Source organism: Colossoma macropomum, unplaced genomic scaffold (assembly GCF_904425465.1).
Source record: "Colossoma macropomum unplaced genomic scaffold, Colossoma_macropomum, whole genome shotgun sequence".
Lineage (NCBI taxonomy): Eukaryota > Metazoa > Chordata > Actinopteri > Characiformes > Serrasalmidae > Colossoma > Colossoma macropomum.
This window is the reverse complement of record NW_023494806.1, coordinates 1,511,646-1,537,724: the sequence shown is the minus strand read 5'-3', so window position 1 is coordinate 1,537,724 and position 26,079 is coordinate 1,511,646. Positions and strand designations below refer to the sequence as shown.

Below are 26,079 nucleotides of genomic sequence, written 5' to 3'. Positions count from 1 at the left end.
TCCAAACTCTAAGTGAGCGAGCGAAGAACGAGAGAGGCAAGAAAAAGCTCCTCAGAGCTAAACAAAGACTTGAAACGAGAAGCTTATCGCAAACCGACAGAGGAAACAAAACCATTTGTATTAAAAACATTTTTAAAAGTCTTGAGTTTTGATTCTCCCCAAACTACAGACTGACACTGTGTGTATTTCTATATAAATGGAGATGTTCCTGACCTTTGGTTGAAAGGCTCCTTGCAGAGAGCTGAAGGGGCCGGGGTGAGGGAGCAGGGGGGGCATGCCAGGCATTGCCGGAGGGTACGAGGAGAAAAACTGCAGAAACAGAGAGAGAAACAAAACAACCAGGATCAAAAGCTGGGCCTTCAGATGTTAGGCCTACTGTGAATAACCGACTCTAAATGTAGGTATTGTGATATAAACTGAGTCTGTTCTACAGTTTCTCATTAGGCTGAATGAATAACCGACTCTAAATGTAGGTATTGTGATATAAACTGAGTCTGTTCTACAGTTTCTCATTAGGCTGAATGAATAACCGACTCTAAATGTAGGTATTGTGATATAAACTGAGTCTGTTCTACAGTTTCTCATTAGGCTGAATGAATAACCGACTCTAAATGTAGGTATTGTGATATAAACTGAGTCTGTTCTACAGTTTCTCATTAGGCTGAATGAATAACTGACTCTAAATGTAGGTATTGTGATATAAACTGAGTCTGTTCTACAGTTTCTCATTAGGCTGAATGAATAACCGACTCTAAATGTAGGTATTGTGATATAAACTCAGTCAGGTCGTGCTCCGGTCTCCTCTATAAGGCAGGTGGATATAATAAACGTTTGCACTCAGTACGTTTGCAGGGTTAATCTTAGACGTGTGTTCAGGTTTAGGTTTAAGTGTTGAGTGATCTGTGTGGAGGCTGTGAAGAGTTTTCTGTACTTACACTCGACTGCCTTAAGAAGGGATTGTCCAGCTTTGGAGCGTACTTATCAAACTGAGAGAGAGAGAGAGAGAGAGAGAGAGAGATGGGGTGAAAGACAGAGGGAAAAAGAAAGAAAGGAGAGACACAGAAAAAGAAAGATATATAGAAAGAGAGAGGAGAAGTGGAAGCGAGACAGAGTGAAAGAAAGATGGAGGCAGAAAGAGAGAAAGATAAATGAAGACAAAAAAAGAGAGATAGGGTGAAAGAGGGAGAGAAAGAAGAAAAAGAAAGGAAGAGAAAAAGAATGAGTGAGAGAGCAAGAATAAGAGAGGGAAAGGAAGAGACGAGCAAGAGAGAAGAGATAGGATGTGTGAGGGAGAGAAGAAAAAGATAAATAGCAAGAGAGAGAACAAAAGAAAGAAAAAGATAGAGAAAAAGGGGGGGAAGATAAAGAGTGGGAGAGAGGGAGAAAAGAGATGGAGAGAAAAGAGAAACAGAGGCAAAGAGAGAGAGAGAGAGAGAGAGAGAGGGAGAAAAAGAGAATAGGAAGAGAAATGAGAGAGAGGGAGAGAAAGGGAGAGAGAGGAAGACAAAGACAGAGAGAGAGAGAGAGAGAGAGAGGGAGAGAGAGAGAGAGGAAAAAAGAGAATAGGAAGAGAAATGAGAGAGAGGAAGAGAAAAGGGAGAAAGGAAGACAAAGACAGAGAGACAGAGACAGAGAGAGAGAAGGGAGAGAGAGGAAGACAAAGACAAGACAGAGAGAGAGAGAGAGAGAGAGAGAGAGAATAGGAAGAGAAATGAGAGAGGGAGAGAAAAGGGAGAGAGAGGAAGACAAAGACGAGAGAGAGAGAGAGAGAGAGAGAGAGAGAGAGAGAGAGAGAGAAAGAGTACAGGAAGAGAAATGAGAGAGAGAGGGAGAGAAAGGGGAGAGAGAGGAAGACAAAGAGAGAGAGAAATAAAAAAAAACACATCAGCACCACAAATCACATTGAAATCAAAGGCATGTGTGACCAAAAACAACATGAAAGAGATTTAACGGCGGAGGAGGAAGCGGCGCGTTTACACAGCAGAATAAAAACCAGATGAAGCTCAAACGAATTAAAGCCGCTCAATGAAACAATTACACAGCGAAACAGCCACCCAGCCGCACATGAAAGAGCAGAGAAGAAAGAAAAGAAAAGAAGAGAAAGGAAAAGAAAGGAAACCTCTCCGCAGCAGCTGGCCTTGGCAACGAAGAGAACACACGGCTCTCAGAGCGGAGATAAAACTGCTTATTTGGCAACGACAGCAAAGCGAACGCTCGGCTGGTGCCGAACGAGTCTCGACCTCGTCACTCTGTGTTTCTCTCTTTGGGGAAAGCGAGTGATGCTGTCGAAAGTCGCTGCTGTTTCACTCTGCGGTGAGCAGAGCTGTCCTGAGGACCAGGCCTGAGGCCGGGCATATGATGTGGCCGATGATGTCATGCAAAACGATGTTATATGACGCTATAATGAGGTGAGAGACGACAATATATCGCTGCTGTCGGAAGAAAACCTCGTATCTCCATTTTTGTCGTTTTTCAGTTTTTAACATAACATGGTGTATAAATTTTATGATGAATGGACCAAAAGAAACGACCCAAAACGACTTGGAAAAAACTCTGGTTCCATTGACTTACATTAAAAGTAAAGTATGTTTTTTACTTCTCCTGTAAAGTTACCATTAACCTCTGCTGTCTCGTTCTGGACCAGCTTTATGCAAATGAGCTGAGCGGTGACCAATCAGATTGTTGATACGTGGCGCGGCGTGACGGCCACAGTCACACACTGAGATTCAACACTAGAACACACACCGAGCCGGAGAGACAGGGGTTCGTATGTTATTATTAGTTCAGATTATTCGTTTAATGTCATTTATATTGCAACCAGGGAGGGGGGGGTGTTTTAAGTTGGGGTTGCTGAAATTTTAGGCAGGGTATACGTGGCCGATGATGTCATGCCATTTTAATACATCAAACAGAACGTGTTATATGACGCTATAATGAGGCGAGAGACGACAATATATCGCTGCTGTCGGAAGAAAACCTCGTATCTCCATTTTTTGTCGTTTTTTCAGTTTTTAACATAATCTGAAAATGCCTGCTGCTCTTTACGTTGTATGTAAATTTTATGAAGGACGGACCAAAAGAAACGACCTAAAACGACTTGGAAAAAACTCTGGTTCCACTGACTTACATTAAAAGTGGTTAGCATGATGAACTCCAGTAAAAGAAGCACTGTAGCTCTTCAGAGCAGGTCACGCTGGTAAGAGAGACTGTTGGCGATTGTTCTCTGAACTTTATCATCGGACAGAATTTTATAGCCTACCATGCTAACACTAGCCTATTAAAGGGGGTCAGAAACTGCTAGTTTGATGAACTCTATTAAAGGAGCCCTGAAGAGAGGAAGACTTATTGAAGAAGACAGACGCTGGACGTCATAAATGTGTGTGATGCTGTCAAAAAGAAAGGAGAGTGACCCTCTTAGGCTTTATTAAAGAGATTCCTGGAAATGTGAATCCAATCAGGCCAAATTTAATCACTTTATCAGAGTTTATACCCCCCCCGCCTCTGCGCCGATGGCCGCTAGAGCGAAATACAAAAATCTCTTTGTTATCTTCACTGAAACGCTCTGAGTTTCAGTCTGTTAGACGCGGACGAGAACCAGACGGAGAACACAGGAGTGAGAAAGCTGGTTATTCACATGTACCGAGGAAATTAAAGTCCAGTTCTGCTCCATTAGTGCAGCTCTCAGGGAGAATTTGAGTGAATGTGGGCTTTTGTAGCTTAAACTGGGAGACGAATTGGACGGCAATAGACATACTTCGGTCAGAACAGGGGAGGACGACCTCCAGAGAAGCTTTAAAGGTAGCTATGACAGAATATTTGTGGGCGGAGCCTGTAGAGGGTAATTTAATCTATGTTTTCAATAACATGAGCCCAATATTGCGGCAGATAAAACTATAAAATCAGCTAAAATCCAAAAAGCTCGAGTCTGAGATGAGCCAATCAGAAAAGCGCAAGTCCAAGTCCAGTCACAAGCCAGGTCAGCACGAGTCGAGAGTCAGTTAAGTGCAAGTCTGAGTCGAGTGTCGGTAAGCACGAGTCCGAGCTGAGATTCAGTAAAGCACGAATCCGGGTCACAAGTGAGTCTTAGTCGAGTCAGGTAAGTCCAAGTTGAGTCACAAGTCAGCTAAGCACAAGTTGAGAGTCATTTAAGCTTGAGTCCGAGTCACGAGTCAATTAAGCACAAGTCGGAGTTGAGCCCCTGAGTCAGTACTGCGTGACTCAGATGTGAGTCTTGAGTCAGTAAAGCGTGAGTGAGAGATGAGTCATGAGTCAGTAAAGCACGAGTCCAAGTTGAGTCATGAGCTTGTAAAGCATGAGCCTGAGATGAGTCATGGATCAGTAAATTGTTAGTCAGAGTTGAGTCAAGTCAGTAAATAGTGACTCCATGATTAGTCAAGAGTCAGTAAAGCGTGTGTCCAAGATGAGTCATGAGTCAGTAGAGCATTAGTCCGAGCCGAGTCACAAGACAGTAATTCATGAGCCAGGATCAAGTCACTTGTTGTAAAACATGAGTCAGAGTCGAATCACAAATCATTTAAATGCGAATCTGAATCACAATTCAGTAAATCATGAGTCAGAGCTGAGTCACAAGGCAGAAAAGCATGAGCTTTTTTGAGTTCAGTCACTTGTAGAGAAACAAGCCAAGTCCGAGTCCGAGTCAAATCACGAGTCAGTTAAATGCGAGTCTAAATCACGAGTCGGTAAAGCTCCAATCACGGGTCAGTTAAATGCGAGTCCGAAACACGAGTCGGTAAAGCTTGAGTCCGTGTCGAGTCACGAGTCAGTTCAACATGTGACCAGAGTGTGAGTCGCTGATTAGACTTTTGCAAACTTTTACTATTTTATTTTTTCTGATTTTTTGTTAAAATATAAAGAAACTGTGCATAAAAATGAGCAGATTTTTTCAACATTTCTCCGCAGGTGTCGTTTGATTCTTTTTCGCTTCAAAAATCAACGAAATATGTAATTTGGTCAGGGAATGCCCAAACTTTGGCATGCAGCGTGGAGCCACGGTGACCGCCGAATCAGACGTGTGAGCTGAAAACGCTGAGTTAGCTTCCTCCCTCGTTATGACGCTCGATCTGCTTCACGTTAAAGTGGCTCAGTAAAAAAACAGCACGGCTTTAAACTGCTAACCGCAAACGCTCCGACTCAAACGCCCGACAGCTTTATTACACACAGCTTCGGCTAATTAAGACACGCTATTTCATCTTTAAACAATTAAGGATATTCCTTTCACTCAGAGAGAGAAAGAGAGAGAGACAGAGAGAGAGAGAGAAGGAGAGAGAGAGAGAGAGAGACTGACGCCGTGTTGCCGTTTGGAGAGCCAGCTGCTCGGGGGCGTTCGACAATAAACAAATACACATTCATAATTTCATTAATTAAAGCCATTAGCCGGAGGCTGTTGCTGTTCAGGCGACTCTGCTGCGCGAGCAGAACCACAGCTGGGAACAAAAAAAAGTGTTGCAGGAACAAAACAACCGTAACATGAACAGCATCTCTGGTTTGGCAGTGAAGCAGTAAAGATTAGAGTCACTGAGGAGGAAAACAAAGACATTTGAAACAGTTCACACACAGTCAAACCGCCATAAACGCTCAAAACGTTGTGTAAACATTGCATCACCTCTTTCTCGAGTGTCTTCACAACGGCGTCGTAAAACATTTCATACACGCGGCACAGAAACTGATCTACACTGCAGGCCAAAAGGTCAGGAACACATTTCTATTATAATTTATTATATATGGTTTACTTGCATTACATTGACATTATTATATGATATATAACGTCGTATGGAAATGTTTGAAAAACCTCCACGTTGCATGTTATTGTTGATTGTCTAAGTGAAAATAAGTTAACACATCATCTACAGAGACACACCTTTTACTGTACAATGCGTATTTATTTACTGAATTTAATACGGTGAAAAAAAAATAAATGCCATAACTTTTGCACGTTACATTTTATGTTTTAATTTTTGCCCCAATGTGTTCAATTCAGCAAATAATCAGTATATAAAATGTGCAGAAGTGTGTCTCTGTGGAGGACGTGTTAACCTGTTTTTATCCAGACAATCAAAAACAACAGAATCGGACCAAACTTTTGCACCCACACATGATGTAGCAGTTCAATTATATTTATAGCTTGTATTATATAAAATTAGAAGATGTTGTACAGTAATGTTTATATATTTATACATCATTACATCATACATTAGATCAATGTATTATATACTGTATTCTAATATGAGTATGCATTTTTTGTGAATTATGTTTGGGTTACTTTTTTTATATCATTATTATGTATCATTTATAATATTTTATAGGTCACACTTTATTTGGACGGTCCCTATAGATGATCTGCTACTTAAATTATATATATAAAAAAAAAAACTTTCTGGTGAGTTATCAACAAAATTAGTGTAAGGATTTAATAGAATCTTTCGCAAGTTCAGCTGTAGCTAATAGATGTTGAGTTGAATGGTAATTAAAGAGGGACTGAGCATCTACAGTTCACCACCAAAATAAAGTGTCACCATTTTATATTAAACTCAGCAGGTTTTAGTTTAAAATATACTTATTTAAAATCATCATGGTGAACAGTCTGTATGTAGAAGTGAATTATGACTGTTTTTGGTGCATAAAATCGGACAAAATCGTTAAAGTGCAGGATATGGGCCCTTAAAACTAGACAGCAGTAAACATTCTGTGCTGATGTTGGCGAACTGACTCAACCGTAAAATATTCCCAAAACATTAACGAAAACTGCTGCTTGTTTCCATTATTTTGGCCTGTAGAGTAATGACACAGGAGGGAATATCAGCACCATGTGCTCGAACACGCTCTTGGCCCAGACATAAAGAGAAACGTCCTGATTTTCATCCGATAGGATCATAATCTACGATTCATAAAAGCTAACGCTCAACAGGCCGCAGTAATCGGCTCATCTTGGGGTCGCGACCCCGGCGGATTTAGCCGAAAACAGGCCGGCGAGGAAAAACTAGCCCGCCCTTCCAAATCCGCGTGAAAAAGTTTCGGCCGTCGGCACACGTTTCAAACTGCCTCGCTGATTTATCGCGGCTCAGAGGAGATTAATTTTTCCGACCCCGGCCTGCCAGCGTTCGCCTCTAATGGCGTCTCGGCACACGGAAGCAATTAGGCTTTATCAAACGAGCCCCGCTGACGTCACCCCTTTCATCTGCGCTGAGCTCACTGTGTTCAAACCGCACCATTTGACTGCGTTCCTGTGAACAGGAATCAAAACAATCAGACGCATGTTAACCCTGTGACGCCCTAAAGGCCGGCAGACCTGGCCAGTGACTAAGCTGATGACATATTACACTATTAGAAAAACATTTAGGTCCACTGATTCAGAACAAACTCAGCTTTGCATTTACAAAACTTACTGAACATATATATTCAGGATAAAAGATAAAAACAGACCTGCTGGGTGTTTATTTAACCCGCTGACAGCACACAGACAAACTGTGAGCACACAGTAATTCAGAGTAATAGTCAGAAAAGATTAGGCTGAAGTGGAATTCCACCCATTTTTCAAAATCTCAGCATGTTTAAATGGTTAAGATGTAAACAGAGTCGGTCAGAGAGGTTTGGCGTGAAATGATCTGTTCTAAAAAACTTACAGAATTGCACACTGTGGTTGTTATAGGAACCAGACGTCCACCTCTAAAATTCATTTTTCCAGATTTTGCTATTTTAATGTCATCAAGATTACATATAAAAACTCAAAAGACACATGCAGGTTCACTGATTGTTTTGGATAGTAAAAAAAGGCTAAATAATGATGGATCCAGAAACGCTGCCACCTTCTCTGGGCCCGAGCTCTTTAAAAATGGACTATGAAGTGGAAAAGTGTCCTGTGGTCCAATGAATCAACATTTGAAATTCTTTTTGGAAATAATGGACACTGTGTCCTCCGGGCTAAAGACCGCTCGGCTTGCTATCAGTGCAGCTTGCTAGCAAATGCCAGTGTTCATGATGGTATAGGGGGCATTAGTGCACATGGCATGGGTGACGTGCTCATCTGTGAAGGCACCATTAATGCTGAACGATATATACATGTTTTGGCAACATATGCTGCCATCCAGACGACGTCTTTTTCAGGGAAGGTCTTGATTATTTCAGCAAGACAATGTAAAACCACATTCTGCATGTATTACAACAGCATTGCTAGGAGACCCTGAACTGATGAGCAGCTGAAATCCTGTATCAAACAAGAATGGAAAACATTTCACTTTCTAAACTACAGCAGTGTCTCCTCAGTTCCCAAACACTTAGTGTGTTGTTAAAGAAGAGGTGATGAAACACAGTGGTAAACAGGCCCCCGTCCCAACTTTTTTCGGAACGTGTTGTTGGCATCAAATTCAAAATGGGCAAATATTTTTCAAAAAACAATAGAATTTCTCAGTTTCAACATTTGATTTGTTGTCTCTGTAGTATTTTCCTTTAGAAATATGGTTTAGATGATTTGCACAACATTGCATCCTGTTTTTATTTACATTCTGCACAGATCCCAACTTTTTTGGAAATGCAGTTGTGTATCCTTAATATATCAACATATTTTATGTTTATATCACAGCAGATTTTGGTCTAAAATGTATTTTAAACTCCTTCATGGTGGAGGGATACATGCAGGGTGTTGTGAGGCAAAATAGTCCCCAAAGAAAACTTTTTTCCCCATCTTTCCACTATTTTCCATCATCAACATTCCATATAAACTCAGAAGACTCGCGTAGGTTCACTGGTGGTTTTGGATAGTAAATAAAATGTCTATATTTGTGTTGTAGTCATGGCGACCCCTGGTTCCTATCACCACCACTGTAAAGACATCTGAACCATTTCACACCAAACCACTCTGAATCTCTCTGTTTACATCTCACACACTGAGTTATGGTGGAATTTTTGACTAAATCAGTGGAGTTCCCCTTTAACCTAATGTTGAAATCAGTGTTTACGTGGTGTAAACGTTGCAGTGGCCTCAAGTTCAGACCTACAGGGTTAAACATGGCAGTGAGTGCATCACAGCAGGAGTGTCAATATTTGCAGTTGTTGGGGCTGAAGGTTGATCTTGTTATGACAGGAGTGTGAAAAGCTTGTGAGAGTTTGTTCAGTTTAACGCCTCTTCAGTTGGAGCTTCAGGGAGTCCAGGCTTCACGGCTTAGTGTTAATTAATAATCGCCCACACATGCTAATCAATACGCTGTGAAGGAGCCACAGTAAGGCTAAATATATATAATGAAAGAATGTAGGATATACATTTGTTATGGTATGCTAGGTAATGCTAAGGTAATGTTATGGTAGGTAATGCTAACATAAGGTAATGTAGGTAATGCTAAGATAACATTTTGGTAGGTAATGCTAAGGTAATGTTATGGTGGGTAACGCTAAGGTAATGCTACGGTAGGTCATGGTAAGATAATGTTATGGCAGGTGATGCTAAGATAACATTATGGCAGGTAATGCTAAGGTAATCTTATGGTACGTAATGCTAAGTTAATGTTATGGCAGGTAATACTAAGATAACGTTATGGTAGGTAATGCTAAGTTAATGTTATGGTAGGTAATGCTAAGATAACGTTATGGCAGGTAATCCTAACTTAATGTTATGTTAGGTAATGTTAAGATAACGTTATGGTAGGTAATGCTAAGTTAATGTTACGGCAGGTAATGCTAAGATAACGTTATGTTAGGTAATGCTAAGTTAATGTTATGTTAGGTAATGTTAAGATAACGTTATGGCAGGTAATGCTAAGTTAATGTTATGGCAGGTAATGCTAAGTTAATGTTATGGCAGGTAATGCTAAGATAACGTTATGTTAGGTAATGCTAAGTTAATGTTATGTTAGGTAATGCTAAGATAACATTATGGTAGGTAGTGCTAAGTTAATGTTATGGCAGGTAATGCTAAGATAACGTTATGTTAGGTAATGCTAAGTTAATGTTATGTTAGGTAATGTTAAGATAACGTTATGGCAGTTAATGCTAAGTTAATGTTATGGTAGGAAATGCTAAGATAACGTTATGTTAGGTAATGCTAAGTTAATGTTATGGTAGGTAATGCTAAGATAACGTTATGGTAGGTAATGCTAAGTTAATGTTATGGCAGGTAATGCTAAGATAACGTTATGTTAGGTAATGCTAAGTTAATGTTATGTTAGGTAATGTTAAGATAACGTTATGGCAGGTAATGCTAAGTTAATGTTATGGCAGGTAATGCTAAGGTAATGTTATGGTAGGTAATGCTAAGATAACGTTATGGTAGGTAATGCTAAGATAACGTTATGGCAGGTAATGCTAAGGTAATGTTTTGTTGGGTAATGCTAAGTTGCAGTGACACCTTTGGGGGCAGCGATGAGTACTGTTTGTTTATTTGAGCTCGAGCTGTTTCTGTTTTCACTCTAAAGTTTTTTTAAGGCAATGTTAGCTTAGCTAGTGCTAATGCTATCGGCACAGTCCTGTTTCCAATGAACAGTGGACATATTTCAGGGCCGGGGATTGTGGGTAGGATGGGAGATTTGATCTGTAGAACTTTTTTTCCCACATTTCTGGCTGCAGTACAGGCCGCTGAGTGATGCCTGTAGAGGGCGGCGGTGAGTAAAGTTTGTTTATTTGAGCTGCAGCTGGAAATTCTCTTTTATCTTCGTGAACACTCGCAGTTCCAGTTGAGGATAAAGTCACCAAGCACTCTGACATCACTAAGTGCACCAGCATGTGTACTAAAATTACGTGTTGTGATGTCGATTGATGTTTAAATCACTTCAAACAGTTTGTTACAGTTGGCTAGCAAATGCTAAGCTTTTTGAACTTCTAACAATACAACTTTCAGAATGAAGCAGCCAGTAATGTTTGCTTATTTGAGCTCGAGCTTCAGCTACCTTTGTAAACAGTTTTGTTAAAATATATTAGGTAGCTAAGTAGCTAAGACGACTTACACAAGCAAGTATTATAGCTATTCTAGTTTATTAGCGCTTGTGCTGCATCCGTCTTACCTTTGTAAGCAAAACAACATTAACTAGCTTGGTAACTAAGTCTAATGTTACTGGCTCATACTTTAGCACTGTCCCGATTCTGAGCAATGTTTGTTTATTTGAGCTCTGTGTCCTCAAAGTGTACATTTCTTTCCCTAAAACAGTGTTAGCTAGCGACTAGCATCTACTCTAGTCCTATTTCTGACTGATGTTTGTGTTTTACTTCTATATCTGACTGATATTTGTTCAATTGATCTCAAGCTCTGTCCTCAGATTGTAAAAAATTTATAAAATAGCATTACGTAGCTATTAGCATGTTTTCTAGAACTGTCTCGTTTCGGAGTAATGTTTGTTTATTTGAGCTTGAACTGTGTCAAGAGGCTATTTTCCCCAAAATAGCGTTTGTTAGACATAAGCATGTATCTAGTACCATATTATTTATTTGAGCTCAAACTCTGTCCTCAAATTTTAAATAATAAAATTGCGTTAGTTAGCTATTAGCATGTATTCTAACATCGTTCCCATTCCTGAGTAATGTTTGTTTATTTGAGTTTGTTCTGTCCTCAAGTTGTAGTTTTTTCCCTAAAACAGTGTTAGCTAGTTCTGTTATTAGCATGTGCTATAGCACCTCCCTAGCTCTGTCCTAAAATTGTAAAAATTAAAATAGCATTTGTTTAGCTATTAGCATGTATTCTAGCGCCACATTATTTCTGAATAATGTTTGTTTATTTGAGCTCAAACTCTGTCCTCAAATTGTAAAAACTAAAATTGCGTTAGCTAGCTATTAGCACGTATTCTAACATCGCCCCCCTTCCTGAGTAATGTTTGCTTATTTGAGCTTGACAAGAGGTGTTTTTCCCTAAAATAGCGTTAGTTAGCTATTAGCACGTATTCTAGCACCATATTATCTATTCTTTATTTAAGGTAGGGTTTACATTGAGGGGAGCCTTCATTTACAATGTAGCCAAGAGCCACAAGAGTTATTTCTGAATAATGTTTGTTTATTTGAGCTCAAACTCTGTCCTCAAATTGTAAAATTAAAAATTGCGTTAGCTAGCTATTAGCATGTTTACTAGAACTGTCTCATTTCCGAGTAATGTTTGTTTATTTGAGCTTGAGCTGTGTCAAGAGGTGTTTTTTTCCCTAAAATAGCGTTTGTTAGCTATTAGCATGTATCTAGTACCATATTATTTTGTTTATGAATATTTTTTTGTTTATTTGAGCTCAAACTCTGTCCTCAAATTGTAAATAATAAAATTGCATTATCTGGCTATTAGCATGTATTCTAACATCGCTCCTGTTCCTGAGTAATGTTTATTTCAGCTTGTTCTGTCCTCACGTTGTAGTTTTTCCTTAAAAAGTGTTAGCTAGTTGTGTTATTAGCACGCATCACCCTATTTCTGAGTGTTGTTTATTTGACAGCTGGGTCCTCAGTTTATAAGAACTTCCCTACAATATCTTCACTAAATTAGCATTAGCTAGCTGTGTTATTAGGACGTATCCCATCGCGGTCCCATTTCCGAAGAGCGGGGGGGGGGCGTATTTAAGGGCTGGGGATTGTGGGTAGGATGTGAGATTAGATCTGTCCGATCTTATTTTACTTATCCTCACATTTCTGGCTGCGGTACGCACCATGGGAGGTGCAGTGGGCGGCCCAATGATGGCGGCCGGGGGCAGGCTGGCGGGGAAAGGCGTGAAGGTGTGCTGGTGCGTGTGTTGATGCTGGTGCATATGCTGGTGTTGGTGAAACTCTGCCCTCAGGAGCGACATGGGGGCCAACGGGGAGCCGGCCGCTCCGGGCGCTGACCCCCGAGCCCCACGCTCGGAACTTTGAACCAGGAATCGGTTGTTCAGCTCCTGACGAAGAAGGTCATGCTCTGCAAGAAAGGAGAGCGAAGGGGAGGGGAGAAAAGCAGGGGAAAGGAAACAAACGAACAAAAAAAAATGGAGGGAAGACAAAGGAGGGGAAAAAAGAAACAAAAAGGAAAAGAAAAACAAAAAGGCAACGGCGGCCAGTGAGTTTTCACAACAGCGAAAAGAAGAGAAAGAGAATAGTCACCTGGCCTTCTCTGTTTCTCCAATTCAAGCTGTGAGGGTTTTCTACGTGAGGACTCATTGGTGGTGGTAAGAGAGTTGCCTGTGACAATGTGCCAATCAGAATCCCCGAATGAGGCTGGCAATACATGATTGGTTGGTTGAATGATATCAACAGGCTGGTATCTGAAGACAAGAGAGAACCGAGAGTCACCTCAGCAGAAAACAAACACAACTTCCTCCCTACAGCTACACTCTGAACAACACAGCTCTCAGACGGAACCAAAGGGGCTCTTTCGAAGCCGTGCCTTAAAAGAACCACTTTTGGTTCCCTAAAGAACCTTTAAAGGCTTCTTTTTTGTAAATGAGAAATAGAAACTTAAGGTCACTCTTCAACGGAACCGAAAAGGGTTCTTTCGAAGCCGTGCCTTAAAAGAACCACTTTTGGTTCCCTAAAGAACCTTTAAAGGCTTCTTTTTTGTAAATGAGAAACGAACCTTTTTTGGTAAATGAAATGTTTGAGTGTGAAGAACCTCTTTAAACTTCTAACAACGTAAAGGTTCTATACCAATCAATGGAACCAAAAAGGGGTTATTTTGAAGCCATGCCTTAAAAGAACCGCTTTTGGTTCCCTAAAGAACCTTTAAAGGCTTCTTTTTTGTAAATGAGAAATAGAAACTTAAGGTCACTCTTCAACGGAACCAAAAAGGGTTCTTTCGAAGCTGTGCCTTAAAAGAACCACTTTTGGTTCCCTAAAGAACCCTTAAAGGCTTCTTTTTTGTAAATGAGAAATAGAAACTTAAGGTCACTCTTCAATGGAACCAAAAAGGGTTCTTTCAAAGCAGTGCCATAAAAGAACCATTTTTGGTTCCTTAAGGAACCTTGAAAAGAACCTTTTTGGTAAATGAGATGTTTTGGTGTGAAGAACCTCTTTAAACTTGTAACAATAAAGGTTCTATACCAATCAAAGGAACCAAAAAGGGGTTATTTTGAAGCCATGTCATAAAAGAACAACTTTTGGTTCCCTAAAGAACCTTTAAAGGCTTCTTTTTTGTAAACGAGAAATAGAAACTTAAGGTCACTCTTCAATGGAACCAAAAAGGGTTCTTTTGAAGCTGTGCCATAAAAGAATATCTTTTGGTTCCCTAAAGAACCTTTCAAATACTTCTTTTTTTTAAAATGAGATGTAGAAACTTAAGGTCATTCTTTAATGGAACCTTTAAAGAACCTTTCAAATTAAGTTCATATAATGCAATAGTTCTATACCAATTAAAGGTCATTCTTAAAAATAAAGGTCTCAAATAGAACCAAAAAGGTTCTTTTGAAGCCATGCCATAAAAGAACCACTGTTGGTTTCCTAAGGAACCTTGAAAAGAATCTTTTTTGGCAAATGAGATGTTTGAGTGTGAAGAACCTTTAATGTTCACATAATATAAAGGTTCTGTACCAACTCTTAAAAATAAAGTTCTGAAATGGAACCAAAAAAAGGGTGCTTTTGAAGTGATACCCCAGAAGAACCATATTTGGTTCTCTATACATTTTTCAAAGAACCTTTTTTATAAATGATATGTATGAGTATGAGGAACCTTTTTAGGTTCGGTGTAAAGGCTCTACACCAATTAATGGAACCAAACAGGGTTCTTTCAAGCTGCTGCCTAAAGAACCTTTCAAAATAAGTTCATTTAATGTAATGGTTCCACACCAATTAAAGGCCATTCTCAAAAATAAAGGTCCCAAACAGAACTAAAAAGGGTTCTTTTAAAGCCAAGCCATAAAAGAACCACTGTTTGTTCCCTAAGGAACCTTAAAAAAAACCTTTTTTGGTAAATGATTCTATACCGACTCTTTTAAAAATAAAGCTCTGAAATGGAACAAAATGGGTTCTTTTGAAATGATGCCAGAGAAGAACCATGTTTGGTTCTCTATAATTTTTTCCAAAGAACCTTTTGGTAAATGATGTGTATGAGTATGAGGAACCTTTTTAAGTTCAATGTAAAGGTTCTACAACAATGAATGTAACCAAATAGGATGCACTGCCATGAAAGATGTTTCCCTAAAGAACCTTTTAAAGACTCCCTCTTTAGAGGAACCAAAAATGGTTCTAGTTCTTTTGAAACAATGAAGAACCTTTCAGAGTTCACACAATGTAAAGATTCTATAACAATTACAGGTCACTTTAAAACAAAGATCTCAAAAGGAACAAAAAGTTTTGCTGCAATGCCACAGAAAAACCATGTTTGGTTCCTAACGGAACCTCACAAGAAATGTTTTCTGGTAAATGAGATCTATGAATGTGAAGTAACTTTTCAAAGTTCATACACTGCAAAGGTTCTATACCAATTTAAGGTCACGCTTAAATGAAACCAAACAGGGTTCTTTTGAAGCGATGCCATAAAAAGAACCATGTTTGGTTCCCTAAAAAACCTATTAACATTTTATTTATTTTTTTTGTGAAAGATGTAGAACCTTGTCAAGTTCACATAATGTAATGGTTCTATACCAATTAAAGGTCACTCTTAATTGTGAACTAAAAAGATTCTTCAAGGCAGTAATACAGAAGAACCACTTTTGGTTCCCTAAGGAACATTTGAAAGAATTTCAAAGAATTTTGGTAAATCAGATATACGAGTGTGGAGAATCTTTAAGGTTCATATATTGTACTTCAAGATGAATTAAAAGTCACATATAAATGGAACCAAAAGGGTTCTTTTGAAGTGATGCCATAAAAGAACCCTAAGGAACCTTTCAAAGTACCATATTTGGTAAATAAGATGTATGAGTGTGAAAAACCTTTTAAAAGTTTATATAATGTAAAGGTTCTATATGAATTAAACATCACTCTTAAATGGAACAAAAAGGGTTCCTCAGGGCAACGCCATAGAAGAACCACTATTGGTTCCATAATGAATAACTGACTCTAAATGTAGGTATTGTGATATAAACTGAGTCTGTTCTACAGTTTCTCATTAGGTTGAATGAATAACCGACTCTAAATGTAGGTATTGTGATATAAACTGAGTCTGTTCTACAGTTTCTCATTAGGCTGAATGAATAACCGACTCTAAATGTAGGTATTGTGATATAAACTGAGTCTGTTCTACAGTTTCTCATTAGGTTGAATGAATAACTGACTCTAAATGTAGGTATTGTGATATAAACTGAGTCTGTTCAACAGTTTCTCATTAGGCTGAATGAATAACTGACTCTAAATGTAGGTATTGTGATATAAACTGAGTCTGTTCTACAGTTTCTCTTTAGGCTGAATGAATAACCGACTCTAAATGTAGGTATTGTGATATAAACTGAGTCTGTTCTACAGTTTCTCATTAGGCTGAATGAATAACCGACTCTAAATGTAGGTATTGTGATATAAACTGAGTCTGTTCTACAGTTTCTCATTAGGCTGAATGAATAACCGACTCTAAATGTAGGTATTGTGATATAAACTGAGTCTGTTCTACAGTTTCTCATTAGGCTGAATGAATAACTGACTCTAAATGTAGGTATTGTGATATAAAGCTGTCTAAGTTTCTCATAGCTGAATGAATAATGACTAAATGGGTATTGTGATATAACGAGCTAGATGAATGGGATTTTTACCAGCGCTCTTTAGATCTTAACCGATGTTTGTGGGCGGAGCCTGAACAGGTCTACTGTAAACTACACGCACAGTGTGAGGTGGTGTTGTGGCGCGGACTCTTACCTGGGTATGGCGTAGCGGCCGGGTGCCCGGGCACCACCAGGCTGTTGGTGGGCAGGGTGGGCGGTGGTGGCAAGGTGGCAGGGGTGGCGAACATGGCCGGGTGGCGGGGGAGGTGCGAGGGGGAGCGGATGGAGTAATGAGGGGAGGGGAGACCAGCGATGGAGAGAGGCAGGGGTGGGGCAGGGGAGGGGAGAGTGAGGTGGTGGGGGGAGGGGGGGAGGTGGTGTTTCGGGGGGAGAGAGGAGGGGCTGTTGCTGTGGGAGAAGAAGAGAGGAGAGGATTAAAATTAGACTCAGGTTTAGACCAAGCCTATGAGCATTAGCATTAGCCGTTAGCACCCGGGTCTAAGCTGTTTTTTGTGAATGTAAATCGCCCATTTAAACTCTACTGAGTTCCAAAGCTATTATGTACACTTTGGTCCCATAAAGTTTACTGTATCGCTTTAATTGTGACATTATTAAAAGGGGAATTCCACCAATTTTTCAAAATTTCCTCTATTATTCAGTGGTTGAGATGTAAATAAGTCATTCAGAGTGGCTTGGTGTGAAACGGTTCATTGTAGACTCTGAAATTGGAGAGACTACATTGAACATTGTGTTATATTTGCATTTGAAACCACTGGGCTGATCAAATCTTCTTGCTGTGAGTTTGGTTGGGAATCCTTTTCTATATGGAAGACATGAATGATTTATATGCAACGCACGTAATTAAATTTGCTCACATTTTTCACCAATTTTGTGATACTTTTGCTTAACTAAATAACTAAATTGCTGAAATTTTAGCAAAGTCACTGAAATGGTTCAGATGTCTTTACAGTGGTGGTGATAGGAACCAGGCGTCGCCATGACTACAACACAAATATAGACATTTTATTTACTATCCAGAACCACCAGAGAACCTACACGAGTCTTCTGAGTTTATATGGAATGTTGATGATGGAAAATAGTGGGAAATTAAAAAATACAGATGTTTAAGGCCAAAATCCTCTCAAAGCTGTCATAAAACAGTGTCTCAGTCATCAGGCAGTGAATTCATAACCATTTACTGTAGGAACTTTCTGTGAGGGAGCTTTTAGAGGTGGACGTCTGGTTCCTATCACCACCACTGTGAACAATTCTGACTCGCTAAGTTTATCCAGAACAGAGCGTTTCACTCTGAACAACTCCATTTACACGTAATTATGTAAAATTTTGAAAAATGGGTGGAGTTCTCCTTAAAGTAGTTGAAATAGGAATACAGGGAAATGAAAATAAAATGGAATTTAATTAGTTTAAATTAAATTTAAAAGAACTACACAAACAAATTAACAGTAAAAAAAAGTTCCAGCATTTAAAAAAAAAGTTTTTTTTTAAAAACATTTTTATTTCTCCCTCCTTTTTCTTCTTCTGTTGTTTTTCTTCTGCCTGAACTTCCAGTAACTGGTCCAAAAGTCTGAACCATCTGCGGTGTGAAAACCGAACCATGGTTCAGTTTGATCTGGATCGAGACCACCTCTTCTGGTCAGACCAAATTTCGGTCCTCCGAGGCGCCTTTCACACCTACTATTTTGGTTCGTACCGAAATGAGAAGTCTTGGTCTGGATCAAACAAGGTTTGTTAGCTTTCTTGGCATGTAAAACTAGTTTGTGTTTGTTCAGAGCAGCCTGTAAGGTGAAAAATGAGCACTGGAGTTTTTCTATATTCTATATTTTCTCACTGTAGTTTTTCTTTTTTCTGTAACAGCACTTTATTATCCTAATTTAATTTTTAATTAATCTTCTCTTTTAAAATATATTTTTTTAATCTTGTTTTAATCATGTTTTAATTTCAATTCTCCTTTACTTTATGTTGCTGTCTGAATGATAAATTTGTATAATCTTTGTATTTCCTCATCTGTAAAGCCCTTTGAATAACTGCAGTGTATAAAAGGTGCTATTTAAATAAACTTGCCTTGCCTTGCCGAGCAGATTTGGCTGAACCGCATAAAATTGTACACTTTGTACACTTTGCAGTCTGAGAAGCGAGATTATTAATATATATTAAATAAAACTGGACCCAGGATTGAGCCCTGAGGGACTCCACCGGTTACAGGAATTAAATCTGATCGGATCTGTTTTAGTTACAGTTCAATTAGTTAGCGTTATAGAATGTGTTGGAGTAGTGACGAGAGCGGTCAGAGCGCCCCCTGGGGTGTATGCACAAAATTTAGGTTATAATAAATTTTGAGGTGCTGCGCGTTATACATTGTACAGCATAATGTGCCGTGTTGCCACTAAATTCAGTTAAATTCAGTTATATATTACATTAAACACAGTCACAGGTTTTACATCGCAATTTCACATCCCACGAAGTCACCAAGTCACTGTATTTTAATCCCTACAGTTAGCTCTCAGACAAATATTCTGCTAGTATGTTGTTTTCGTGAAATGGCTGACACAAAAGTTTCAGCTTCAAGCGATTTATAATTAAATTTCTTACAGTGACATGAATGATGCTTTGAACGCAACCAGCAGATGGCGTAGTTCTGCACTTTCACTCCCCATAGTAGTAACCTAACTTTTACAGAACGTCAATTAAACACCACGTTAGCCTGCTTGTAGCTTGTGCACATGAGCATTATTACATGACATTATTCAGGGGATCCAGAGATAATTTACAAATATAAAATTAAATGCTAAAATACTAATTCAGGCCTTGAGTTCCTTATTTGACCACGGCGTCAACTACAGAATAGTGCAAGACCATATCACAGAGTACAGACTGTATCAGAGCATAGATTAGCATGTCCCGATGGGATACAGAGGATCCGGATCGGAGATGATTTTAGGTGTATATTAAGCCAGATCAACTTCCGATCCTTTATAATATGCGCTCTATGTACTTCAACGTGTCATAAGCCCTATTCAGACTGGATTAGTTTATCAGGGGAGCGCCTACACGTCTCTTTAGAGCTAGACTCGTGAATACGCATGGCAATAAAATTACGGAGGGAGGTTTGACTTTTGGGCTGTAATTTAATCAAAACGGCACAGCATTTTCACTCGCGAGTCATGATGGGTTTAAAAACAAAAGTGTTGTGGAGACATTCCACCTCAGCTGCCGCACCACTTCTAGTTTAAAACCGGAGAGAAAGGAGCTTCACAGCAATATGAAATCTTAGTGCGCTGCACTGCTTTAGATATGAAACCATAGTGTCAAGTGTCATAGGCTACGTTTACACAGCAGGTAAAAGTGGCCCAAATCCGATCTTTTTCTCCGTATGTGACTCAGATGTGTGTCTGTGTGGCAGTGTGAACAGCAAAAAACGTATCGAATGATCTGCGGCAAAGCGACTCAGTCTGAACAGCCAGATCGGAATTCTTGCGACCTTTATGTCAGTCCAACTCAACATTCGTCATCATTTCGAGCTGTAAACATTTAGTCTGACGTTTCTGTACCAAAAAATATAAAGAGACTCATCAAACCGCTTCGTGCTCGAAGAGGTTTTTAAAGAAACGGCTGAACGCGGCTGGAGGAGGCCGAGGCTGCAGCGTCAGAGAACAGTTTAAAGAATCCGAGGACACGAACCAAAGAAGTGACCGTGGCCGAATAACGAGCCCTTTATACGGCGAAGTCGAACACACTGTGGGTGATGAGTCCAGCTGTCAACCACTGGAACTTAATAATCTCTCCTGTGATGCTGGCGAAGACGAATCTGAAGCTCCGGGAGCGACTGGCGTTCGCTGGCCGTCATGATTGTTTACCTCTGGACGAGCCACGCGAAGCATTGTTCATTTGTGCATGTGGCTCAGTTTAGGAGCTGATGTGTTCAGACTGATGTCACATTCAGATCACATTTACAAGATATTGTGAACAACCAAACAAAAAAAAATCAGATTTGGGGAGAAAATCAGATTTGGCCCACTTTTACCTGCTGTGTAAACGCAGCCATAGTGTCAAGCCTCTATGATTTCATTTTGAAATTCAGGACACGTAGCTGAAAACTGAAAACTAAAACCAAACAAAATATACATGTAAGAAGACGTTTAATTTAAGATAACATATTTATGCGGTGAACGCTTAAAAGATGCCAGGTTCGGAGGAAGAAGAGCTAAAGAACTAGAAGACTTTAATTTTAGAAAATTTTAGTTTAAGTTTTAAACAGCTGGCTGAATTCCAGTGCACCTCTATAACGAGCGAAAACACCTCGTTTCTTAAAGATGCGAGGGGGTGGGGATGGCTTTAGAACTCCCGTCTAGCAGTGTGAAGTTTCTCCAGCGGGGGCGCTATTAGCTTTAGTGTTTGCCATTCAGAGAAGAAATGGTTGTGAACCCACACCAGCAGGATCTCACCAGCACGCACATTTACAACTTTCAAAACCTGAGAAAGTTTATTGCAAAAGATACCGAGTGAGTTAAGCAGTGACTCAAACCCTGCTGTCCTGCACCAAGAGCGAGAGACAGCGCCTCCTTGTGGATTTAGACAGAAATGCGTTTGGTAAACTGGCTTAAAATTTTGATACTTAGACCTCCATGTATCGATACTACTACTAAAAATGTGATATTACACTGTATCTTCTTTTTTGGTAATTATGGGCTTCATTTTCAATATTCGACTAATAACAGCAATTAAATTTTGAGTAAATTGATAAATATTGTATCACTAAATTAAGATATTTAGAAATATTTTGGAGATAAATTCGACAGGCATCACCTTCCCTACTGAATCTGCAGTGTTTGTTTACCTGATGTCGTGAAGGCTGTAGGGCAGTGGATGGTGGTGGCTGATGATTGGTCGGCTGTGGTGGCCTGGGGGCGGGACTCTGTGCTCCGGTGGATGTGATAGGTTCCTCAGGAGCGGAGGGGTGGGGTCAGGGGGTGCCGACTCTTTCTTGATGCTGAGTGCGGGTGTGGAGGCGTGCTGTGTTGCGGGTGGGGGGGCTGCGGGGGCCGCAGGGGCGGGGGACCCCGTGGGGGCGGAGCCTGGGGTGGGGCTGGGCACGGCCGGAATAAAGGAAACGTTACTGCTCTGTTCCTGACTGCGCTGGAGGCCCGAGACTTTAGCAGAGCTGCAGGTTTTAGACTCCGAACTCTCATTCGCCGTCACACCTGCAGAGACAAACAACAACATTCAGGGTCCCGAGATCAGGCTGAGCGCTTTAGTCCGTCTTCACAGGTAACAGTGAGTCACACAGAGTCAGAAACCACAGAATCAGGTCTATTAATTACTGAACACCACACGACGGGCTGACTGACTACATTTGGGAAGGGAAGAGAGGAAACTGGGAGAACTGGAATTTTTGACCACTATTCACTGTGTCTATCTCTCTCTCCCTCTTTTCTCTCTCTCTCTCTGTGCCTCTCGCCTCTCTTTCTCCTTTCTCTCTTCCTGTCTCTTTCTCCCCCTCTCTCTTGCGCTCTTTCTCTCTTATTACTCTCTCCCTGTTTCTCCCTCTTTCCTCACAGTCTCTCTCTCTCTCTGTTCCTCTCACCCCTCGCTCTGTCCATTTCTCTCTCTCTCTCTCTTTCTCTCCTTCCTCATGGTCTCTCTCTTTCTATCTGTTCCTCTCACCCCTCTCTCTGTCCATCTCTCTCATTTATTATTCTCTCTCTCTTTCCCTCTTGTCCCCCCCACTCATTACTTTCTTTCTGTCTCTCTCCCTCTCTTTCTCTCCTATCTGGTTCTCTCTCTTTCTTTCTCTCCATCCTGTCTGTCTCGCTCTCTCTCTCTCTCTCTGTTCCTCTCACCCCTCTCTCTGTCCATCTCTCTCTTTCTCTCTCATTTAATACTCTCTCTCTCTCTCTCTCTCCCTGGCTCTCTCTCTCTTTCTCTCTGTTCCTCTCACCCCTCTCTCTGTCCATCTCTCTCATTATTCTCTCTCTCTCTCCCTTTCCCTCTTGCCCCCCCCCCTCATTACTTTCTCCCTGTTTCTCTCTTTCTCTCATACCTGGTTCTCTCTCTTTCTTTCTCTCCATCCCGTCTGTCTCGCTCTCTTTCTCTCTGTTCCTCTCACTCCCTCTCTCTCTTTCTCTCTCCTTCCTCTCTCATTTATTATTCTCTCTCTCTCCTTCCTCTGTCTTGCTCTCTCTCTTTCTCCCTCTCCCTCTCTCTTATTACTCTCTCCCTGTCTCTCTTCCTCTCCATCCTGTCCTCTCCCTCTTTTTTTGCTGTCTCTTATTACTCTCTGCTTCCTCTCTCCCTCTCTTCTCTCTCTCTCTCTCTCTCTGTGGGTTTTATGAAGTGTTTAATCAGGTCATTGTCATGCTCGACTATAATCAGATGATCCAATTTCTGCGAGCGATCCAGTCAGAATGAATAAATCAGAGCTAATTAAAGTTAAATGCCGCTCCTACTCGCAGATTTACTGAGCACACAAGCTGCCATGAAATAATTATGTTTCAATTGTCCTGTGAAAAAGGATCGCGCACCCTTTATTCTGCCCTTTCAGCTCTCTCTCTCGCTCTCCACCCCTCCCTTGCCCACTTTACCTATCCTCCTCTCTCGCTCTCTTTTACTCTCTCTGTCTCTGTCTCTCTATCTGCCTTCCAGATCATTCCAGTCATTTCTGCAGCCTTTTTTTTTAAACACCGTCTCTTTCCGCTCTTGCTGAATTCTGCCGGCTCCGCGAAGCACAAGTAGCTTTTAGCAGCCGTGTCAAACTGAGTGGGGTAATTTAGCCTTTAGAAACATGCAATCTAGATGAGGCGGAGAGGCCGCGGCGCTAAGAGGATAGAGACAGCAGTAAGTGGATGAAAGTGTCTGTGATTACGGAGAGGGCTCTGTCAGCGCTGAGAGAATCGGACAGGGAGCAACGTGGAAAAAAAACACCACGTCGCTAAAGCACATTCATCGAGTCACATGAATATTATAATCCAGAAATCCAAAGACCACCAAACTCAACTAAAAACAAACATTTCATCATTCCCGTAACAAAACCTCATTACTGTAACAAAAGCTCATTATCTCATTTCATCATTTCCGTAACAAAACCTCATTACCGTAACAAAACCTCATTATCTCATTTCATCATTTCCGTAACAAAACCTCATTACCGTAACAAAACCTCATTATCTCATTTCATCATTTCCGTAACAAAACCTCATTACCGTAACAAAACCTCATTATCTCATTTCAACATTTCCGTAACAAAACCTCATTACCGTAACAAAACCTCATTATCTCATTTCATCATTTCTGTAACAAAACATCTAAACCTCATTCTGCAACAAAAGCTCATTATCTCATTTCATCATTTCCGTAACAAAACCTCATTATCTCATTTCATCATTTCCGTAACAAAACCTCATTACCGTAACAAAACCTCATTATCTCATTTCATCATTACTGTAACAAAACCTCATTACTGTAACAAAACATCTAAACCTCATTCCGTAACAAAAGCTCATTATCTCATTTCATCATAGCTGTAACAAAACCTCATTATTGTAACAAAACATCTAAACCTCATTCCTGTAACAAAAGCTTATTATCTCATTTCATCATAACCTTAACAAAACCTTTATATCATTATTTATTATTATTATTACTGTAACAGAATGAAATATATATATATATATACACATATATATACATATTATATATACACATATATACATATTATATATATATACATATTATATATACATATATATATATATAAACACTTTTATAGTGTAAACAATAAATGAGAAAAATGATGATGCATATAATGCACTAAACGGTATGAAGTGTATTGCATTGGTCAGAATTTCAAATGTGGAACATGATGCATCCAAAAATGACAAAGAAACAAAGTGTGATGAAGAGAGAGAGAGAGAGAGAGAGAGAGAGAGAGGGAGAGAGAATGAACGAGTGTGAGAGAGAGAGAGAGAGAGAATGAACGAGTGTGAGAGAGAGACATTGCACTGCTCAAGCCTCTAATTAGAGCACTTCATGCAAGCTGAGGTCCAGACAGCTTCGTACTACGGCCTCAATTAGAACCACATCAGCCTCTCTGCGCTCGCTACGCTAACAGAGCCACGCGCTAATGGAATATTAAAGCCCTTTAATCATCCCCGCACTCCGACTCCGCCAACACGGCCGGAAAGAGCCCAGCTGAAATCTTCGCAACGGAAACGGAAACAGCGACTCGGTTCATTTCAGTTCAGCTTCACTGTCATCATACAAACACAGCAACAATACACAAAACAGCTCCCTCTACTGGCCGGAGCTGAAACTGCTTTTTTTTAAGGAATACAATGAGAAAAGATTAAAACATTAAACTCCTCGATTCAAGCTGGGAGAATGAGGCGATTATTTTTCTAAAACAACCTACAATTTAGCCAGCCATGAATTCCTAGCTTTAAAAGGAAATCTGCTTTTATTAAGTCCACTAAAGCGAAATCACACAGACGAAGCAGCTGCCACAGTGTAATATGTAATACGTATAAATACTCATTGCACAAAACTCGTTTCGTTTTAATTGTTTATTCATTATGGGCTGCCACCTACAGACAGTGGTCTATAGGGGGTATTACTGCCCTCTGTAAAATGGTGTCAAATGGGGAATTTGACAGTTTCCAGAAATTATGCGGCTCCTTTGACCTTGGTAAACAGGATTTACAGATCCGTCACTTCTGTATGAAAGAGGTTAAAGGCCCTAACCCCGCTCCTTTCTCAGGATTGATTCAGTTTTTATGGATGCGTATGAGGGTGAAGGAAATAAAAGGGTTATTGGTTATATAAACCGAACAAAGACATCTGTTTAATGAATAAAAATTAAAATGAATAAAAATTCTACTAGCTTTGTGAGACTTCACTGGGAACAAGATACACAGGAAAAGATTCCAGAGGAAGTACGGTCACGAGCATGGGAAAACCATTGTACTGCCACTAATTCATTGATTTGGAGGGATTTTTGATGGAAGAGCCTGATCAGATTTTTTTATAACGCCCAAACTCAAATTACGGTTAACTGGGCCCACTTCCCCTGCTGGAGGGAGTGTGGGCCAATGGACGTAGACCATGCGCATGTAGTATCCTTTTGGATTAATATGGGGAGACTTATTTCTGTGGAGCTGTCATTTAATCCTATGTATCTTTTTGTAACCCCTGAAGGCTTAAGAAAGAGTGAAGGCTACCTACTGAATATATTTCTGGTTGCTTGTAAGAAAGCTGTTAGAAGAACCCCCCCCAACTCTGGACTTTTTGTTGTTGAAATTGTGACTTATATTCACTCCATGAAAATGTTGACTTACTCCCTACGTCTTTAAAAGGAGAGAGGGGAAAAAAACTGGATGAAACGGGATTGCTATACCCGAGTAAGCGGGGTGAACTGAGACCTTTGACTCTGATCATCCTGCCTTTCTATGTAAACAGAGATCGCTGTTGAGTTTTATGTTTGAAATGCTGCACCTTTCAA

At 40.2% G+C, this 26,079-nt stretch overlaps 1 protein-coding gene across 3 annotated transcripts in view; it reads right to left on the bottom strand.

The window, feature by feature from the left end:
- The window catches only part of fbrsl1 (fibrosin-like 1), a 511,912-nt gene that overhangs the window by 23,574 nt on the left and 462,259 nt on the right, over nt 1-26,079 (bottom strand). For 2 of the 3 annotated variants that reach the window (XM_036599230.1, XM_036599231.1), the window contains exons 7-11: nt 21,424-21,787; nt 16,723-16,976; nt 12,597-12,862; nt 936-986; nt 214-309 (exon numbers count right to left, since the gene is read on the bottom strand). In XM_036599230.1, coding sequence (XP_036455123.1) covers nt 214-309; nt 936-986; nt 12,597-12,862; nt 16,723-16,976; nt 21,424-21,787 — 1,031 coding nt within the window. Of the gene's footprint in view, nt 1-213; nt 310-935; nt 987-12,596; nt 12,863-13,044; nt 13,206-16,722; nt 16,977-21,423; nt 21,788-26,079 lie in introns of all 3 variants that reach the window. The other variant, XM_036599232.1, reaches the window with a different exon arrangement.